The sequence below is a fragment of the Phaethon lepturus genome, unplaced genomic scaffold, assembly GCF_000687285.1.
Source record: "Phaethon lepturus isolate BGI_N335 unplaced genomic scaffold, ASM68728v1 scaffold25290, whole genome shotgun sequence".
In the NCBI taxonomy this organism is placed as follows: domain Eukaryota; kingdom Metazoa; phylum Chordata; class Aves; order Phaethontiformes; family Phaethontidae; genus Phaethon; species Phaethon lepturus.
In genome coordinates, this window is record NW_010510327.1 from 1 (window position 1) to 6,879 (window position 6,879).

Sequence of the window (6,879 nt, forward strand, 5' to 3'; positions counted from 1 at the left end):
TGTCTGTGTCTGTGTTGTGTCTGTGCGTGCGGGGGCTGGTGGTGGTGGTAGTTTCTGCTTTCCCTGTTCAAAGTGCGTGGGTCTCAATGGGTCGTGCTGTTGTTGACGTCCCTAATGCGGTGTCTTGTTTTGATGTGCGGGTCTGTGTAATAGATATCTTCGCGCAGGAGGAAGGCAAATGGATCTCCTGCCAAATTCAGCACCCTTGGCAACGAAGCTGCGAAACACCCTGGTTCAGTACCACAGCATCGGAGACAGCGAATGGCGGGTTGCGAAGAAAACTGTGAGTGGTCTGGGCGGCGTCATACGTGCGGCCCGGTTTGTTCTCTCAAGGAAGCTGTAGGTCACTGGTGGGCGGGAAAGAGCGTATTATGCCGTATACGTGTAACAGTTGGGAAATTCTTGCAGGACTTTCATGAGAGGCCCTGTGAAACCGCCCTTCTAGGATAGTCCGTCTTCAGATCACAGAACGTGTTTTTTCCTGTGTGCAGACATACTCTGTCACCTCTTCTACTCATTTTCAGGGGAGTATCTCACAGAAGAATCCTACCTGTATAGGACTACTGGCTTTTCTTAAAGCAAAATGTGAGATATTGTTAGCACTAGCAGTATTGCAAGATGCTCAGTTGTACTTTCAACAAACCAACCACAGCCTGCACGTAGGCTCTGCCGGCCTCTGGAATCTCTTTTGTCTGTAACATGTGAACCCATCAGCTTCCAAATATCTTCCTCTTAAATAAAAGCGAGATAATTTTCAATTCTTTCTCTCATATTGCCTCACGTTTCCATTGCCCCACATTATCATGTTTTCTTCCATGAAAGAGAATGCAGTTCTGGCTTTCTCCAAGCAGTTTGCCATACCCATCTTTTGAGCTGCTTGGCTTTTCTGAGTCCTGCTTCATCAAGCTAAATAGACTTTTCTGGTACATCAGTTCTAGGGTAGGTGAATACTTTTTAGTCTTGTCCTGCATAGGAGGTAGAATTGTATTTTGGTATCTTGGTGTAGCAACATGGTAAGACTAGTGTGGTAAATTTCTATCTTTGCCGTTTTGTAACGATGGTTTGGGTGGGTCTTGGTTTTTTTTTCCCCCCCTTTGTGAGCAGACATTGATAAGAGAGGGTCAAGTATTCCAAATGTAACTTGATTATTTGCAAAAGTAACAAATTCACTGTCACCTCTGCTCTGCTAAATGCTAAGTCTTATAACTATTCTATTGTTTTCTTTTAGGAAGTTACCTGAATCTCACTGTTTCAGATCACATTACTCCCCAGATTTTACTCATGTAAAATTTCCAGTTGGACTTCATTCCTTCTTCCCTTTCTTCCCTTCCTTGCTTCTTCCCTTCCTTCCCTTTCTTCCTTTGTGTTTCTATACTGTGCCATGTAAAAGTAATTTAGCGCTTTTGCTACCTGTCAGGGAGATGTGTTTTGCCCCTAAATATCTTAAACAGTTCTGGATGCAGTACCTATGCTACTGCTCTTTAGGAGATTTAGTCTTTTATGCTTATGTAATCATGATTCCAAATAAAAAGCTGCCATATGGTACTCTCTTTAGCACCGAAATTCAGAGATTTTGTACAGAGGTTCCATTTAAATCAGAATATACTGTTTTCCTTATTTTCTCTGGCTATCTTTAAGTTTTATTATCTATCACCATTAAAATTATATACTGCTTGCAAGAGACTTCTAGTCAGACATCTAGGAGAGAAGGGTAACTTAAGCTTTTTTGTCTGCTGCAGTCAGCACCTCCTGCATGCATCTTCTTGGTGATGTGCTACAGGAGTGCATGCAGAAGTTGTGTGGTCTTTTCTATCTGAATAGTGTCCAGGTAATGGCTTTCCAGTTGCCTTTTACTTGAAAGGCTTTACCTAGTAATGTGGCTTTATTATTCCATATGTTTTCATAGTAAACTGGCTTGATCTGCTGCCAAGCCCTATTTCTGTGCAGACTTCTAGCATTTGGCACTGAGAAATGCAATTGACTGATTTATTTTTTTTAAAGAATGGAAACATTCTTTTCCAGATGGAAACATTCCTGAAACATCTGCTTATTTTCTTAGGAAAAGTGTACAAAAGTGCCCAGGTCAATGAGATCTGTGGGGTGAACCATAGTTGATGGTAAAGTCGTTTACTTTCCTTCAGAAAAATGGAAGCATTTTCTGGACATTTTACAATTGTATGTAAGTGACAGTTAATGTCATATCTTCCTTTTTCTTTCAGAAAGATGCAACTGTGTGGCGTAAACCATCAGAGGAATTCAGCGGATACCTGTAAGTTTGTCTGCAGAGCAGATATATTTTTAAGGTTCCACAGATGTGTTTTGCAGAATTTAGAAATTAAGGTTTTGGATTCTATAGCCCTCGGCTATACAGATTCTCCAGAGGAGAAGCTAAGTGGATCATCTAGCGTGCCTGTACCATTTCTTTTTAGCATTATACTTTGATGCTTTAGCATTGCTAAAAAAACATAACAACAAACAATGAAAATTGCGGAACACACCACAAAAGTCCCATTGGCTGAAGTGGGCCGTAACATATACCCAGACCTTTTAGAAAGATGGTCTGCAAACCACAGAATCAAGTCCAGGTTCAGTAGGTCTAAAGTGTTACTGGGTGAAAACCCAGACAGTGCTTGGACTGCCACAGTGACTATGCAACTGCAACAAGAATTTAAGTCCTGTTAAATCTGCAAAAGCTGATGACTGTGCAGGGCCAAGGGAACACTGGCATCAACAGGTTGTGTTACTTGAACTGCTGCCAAGAGGGCAGTGACTGCTGTGTGCAGATAAAAACTCCAGGGCTGCGTATACACATGGTGAAACAAAGGACACTTTGAAGAACTTTCCAGGTATCTACCTAGAAGCCACTGGCATGTTCACTCTGTCCTCCACTTCTGAGTATACAGCTGAGACTGGCTGCAGCCAGGTAATTATGAGTGAATATGAGTGAACTGCGCAAGTAAATAGATGAATCCGTTGCTTGACTAGGTACCTACTAGTAATAAGAAACAGCTTAGTGACTAAGAAGTATTTTGAAAATAATTCTTCTGGTGGATTCTTCCCTTTCGGAAGCTGGAGGCCCAATAACTCAAGTAAACAAAAGATCTGGTGTCTACTAAAAGTATCTGATAACAAATGAATGTTCTGTAATGTCTTATACCAAATTATTGTATTTGGTACTCTTACATGCCACCAAAGCATAATGTAATTTCTCATTAGCTTTGTTCTACTACTGCTATTTCTAGTTTGTGAAAAATGTTTTTCCCATTTTATCCCTGCTCTCCTTTCTTTTTGCTTTTAGCATTACTTGTCCCAGGGGGACTCTGTTGCTTCTCTAACAAGTTGTTAGAGAAATGAACATGATGTTTTTTATCTGAGGAAAGAGTTTGCCATTTACAAAATAGTGATTGCAGCATAAGGACGAAGTTTCTCAGAATAACATTTATTGCAGAGAAGAATAGACGCACCCCATAGGTCTTTTTCTGTACTGCCTTTCTGATACAATTGTTCACTGACCATAACTCCAGGTATCGAGGTATTATAGTAAGTATGCCTTTGCAAATTAATGGAATATGTATAAAGAATTTCTCACTTTTAAATGTAAACATATGTTTCTGTAGCTACAAAGCTCAAGGAGTGGTGGAAGATGTTACTAACAGAATAGTGGATCATATTCGCCCTGGACCTTATAGGCTAGACTGGGACAGCTTAATGACTACAATGGACATCATGGAAACGTTTGAAGAGGTGAAGATTTGTTTAGATTCTTAAGTGAAATGTGTATAGATGCATACATGAATTTAACAGTACAGCAGAGCAGTCATTCCAACAAACACTAACATTTTTCTGCCCGTTTTCTGCATGGATATGGGATATTGTGCACACATGCGGTGGGTGACTTCAGATGAGTTTTTCTGACTGCACAGTCCTATTCTGAAGGTTGAAGTTCATCTTTCCATCAATGCTAAAAATAAAGGAGTAAAACTTGGTCAGTCATAATTCTTTTGGACCTGGATCTCTGGTAGCCCCTGATAAAATTCATATATAGAGAGTTACAGTGTGATATTTTATATGCCAAGGCCTTTTCATACAGCTTGCTTTCTTCCATTCCACAACAAACTAAACTCTGGGTGTTAATAATCCACACATATAGAAGCTGCAACCTCTCCCTCTTCCTGAAAGGCTGACTTCAGTGTGTGGCAGGGCTTTGTGCTGGAAGCCAAAATAGTTCATACTGAGAGGCAGGACTTGCTAAAGAAAGGTAGGTTTGAAGCTGATTACAGAAGAACTGGTAGCCTTCTTTTGGTTACTGGGGACATTCAGTATGATTTCAAAACCCTGTGAACATCTGGCTTAAACATGGGTTGTCTTTTGCTCTGGCTTTAAAGGAAGATTTATATAGCAAGGTATTCTTGCTTATTCTCTAAAATCTATACCAACTCTATTGTCTGATAAGAAAGCCTTTTTTGAAGAATTGTTTGCATTCTCTTTTGTTATTCACTTGGTGGATTAAAAGTACCTGACAGAGCATCTTAATACTGAGAGAAGCCTCTGGTAATTTATTGATTTTTTTTTCAGACTTGCTAAGTAATGATTAAGCCACATAAAAGCCACATGGCTTTCTGTTCCCAGGCATGACAGAATTCTGTAGTTTTAGTCAGTATAGTTTAAAGGTGCTGGATATACTCAGCCCCTGCAGGTTCTCAGTTGCAGACTGCAAGGCCTTACAAACTTCCAGCATTTAGATGGTACAGCCCTTCAGACCTCACTGACATTGTTTGCACAGCGTAGTTGACAGAGGCTGCAACCTGTATCCAAAAGGTTAGCTGCTTACAAGCATAAATTTCCCTGTGTTCATCATACTAAGATACTTTTGTTTTCTTACCCTCCTTATTCTGTCACAATAAGAACTGCTGTGTTATGCGCTACACCACTGCTGGCCAGCTCTGGAACATCATAGCACCAAGGGAGTTTGTTGATTTCTCTTACACTACAAACTATGAAGATGGACTTCTAACATGTGGTAAGGCACTGCTTACCTCTGATTAATTCTTATTTTGCAACAGCTGCTTGGCTTAATGTTTGATCCAAATCAAGTTTAGTTCTGTGGTAAGCATTCAAAAGTGATGTAGAATGGTCTCCCACAAGTATTTAAAACGTATTTTAAGATTTTAAAGATTTAAAGAAGTATACATGTTCTTAGTTTACCCATGAGCCATCCCTGTGTGCCAAGTTTCATTTATGACAATGTGGGACAGGAGTGGTGGAGACAAGTTGAGTGCTCTGACTCAGCTCTTACAAAAAACTGGGTGGAGTAACAACTTTCTTGATTTACTAGTAAATGGGGGGAATGTCTTTTTAATGTCAGAATTTCTGCTTATCAAGCTCTGCTTGTCTGTTGTGGAGTTTGAATGAAGAGCAGGCAACTTCCATGTATGAAAGTACCCAGAAACTTGAAGCATGTCTGTCACTTCTACTAAATTCCCCAAGCAGAAATTTGTACATTTTAAATTCAGTGTACATTTATTTTTTTACCTCTCAGATTAATTTCCCTTTTTTTGTTTGTTTTCCTTGACAGGTATAAGCCTAGACTATGGAGAGGTGAGACCTAACTTTGTCCGTGGATTCAATCACCCTTGCGGTTGGTTCTGCGTCCCTCTTAAGGACTATCCTAGCCACAGTCTTTTGACAGGCTATATTCAGACTGAACTGCGGGGGATGCTACCACAATCTGCAGTAGACACTGCCATGTCTAGTACCCTGACCAATTTCTACTCTGATCTCAAAAAGGCACTGAAAACATAGACAAAGAGTAACTTAAAAGCCCATGCGTTTCTTGCAATCAATTTATATTGTTTAGCTTAGCATAAGTTAGCTACTGAGTTAAGAAGTGAGTAACATTGTTCCTGAATGATAACTGAACCTTTATGTTGAGGGATCCAAACAACTTTACCAAGTACATTTTGATGTGATACTTAGCATACTTTCCTATGCGAGATTCTGTTTCTTGCTCAGCACTCTGCAGCTGTGTGAGGAGTAGTCTGAGTCTATAAACCCCTGGCTTCCTTGGTAGAAAACAAGACGTCTGTGTGGGCTTGAAGAATGCAGCATGAACTCAGTTCTCACCAATAGTATTGAGAGTGGAGTGCTCAGGATTTTGTGGGTGCAGGACACTGTACAGGCGGCATCTCACTGAAGATGTAATTTTGTAATATATATATTTTTATATTTGCTTAAATTTTTTGATTTATTTAGTTTGTACAGGTGCATCTGTAATTTGTTTTTTAAAAAAAGCTTTGATTTATCATAGAGATATTACATAGCTAAGTTGTTAAATGATACTATTCGTAAGAAAGCTATTTGCTCCTTAGCAAAAATAAGTATTCATTATTGGCATTTCTTCAATGTTGTAACTGTAACTTAATTAACTGTTGTATATAACAGTCTCAGTGCATAAAGAAATGCCCTTACAGCTGATCCAAAGCTCATAAAAGTCATCAGGTGTCTTTCCATAGTTTTTAGTGGGCTTTTAAATCACACAGTTGTCAAAATAGCAGACCTCTAATGGATCGTCCGTGATACTCTGCACTTCTAAAGAATTTTTTATTTAAATTTGCATGTAATTGTGTGTGGGGGGGTGTTTGTCTTCCTTAACTGAAAATCCTGGAATTACTAAAGCAGCAGAAAGGACCACTAACTTGATTTACGTATAGGCATTGGTGTAGTCACAACAGCACAGACTGGCATGATGCTGGTGCAGCACACTGGAGTGTTCTGTGGTAATAGCCTGAGACTGATCTTTGCAATAAATGAAATTAGCATCTTAAAACATGAGCAACTGAAGGCCAAAACTCAAGCTGCAGGGTTGCTCAGATCTGCTGG

At 39.7% G+C, this 6,879-nt stretch overlaps 1 protein-coding gene across 1 annotated transcript; it reads left to right on the forward strand.

Annotated features, from left to right (window-relative positions):
- The first annotated feature begins 171 nt into the window (after positions 1-171).
- Positions 172-5,802, forward strand: STARD4 (StAR-related lipid transfer (START) domain containing 4). Its single transcript, XM_010296672.1, has 5 exons — positions 172-283; positions 2,220-2,269; positions 3,618-3,744; positions 4,906-5,020; positions 5,576-5,802. Exons 1-5 carry the CDS (start codon positions 179-181, stop codon positions 5,800-5,802), a joined length of 624 nt encoding a protein of 207 aa, XP_010294974.1. The 5' UTR covers positions 172-178.
- Positions 5,803-6,879: the final 1,077 nt, after the last annotated feature.

Bases quoted from the DNA above. Each gene is read 5' to 3' on its own strand.
- STARD4 (XM_010296672.1), top strand. From the start codon at position 179: ATGGATCTCCTGCCAAATTCAGCACCCTTGGCAACGAAGCTGCGAAAC. The intron at 284-2,219 runs GTGAGTGGTCTG...TTTTTCTTTCAG, and splicing joins GGCGGGTTGCGAAGAAAACT to AAAGATGCAACTGTGTGGCG. The intron at 2,270-3,617 runs GTAAGTTTGTCT...ATGTTTCTGTAG, and splicing joins GAGGAATTCAGCGGATACCT to CTACAAAGCTCAAGGAGTGG.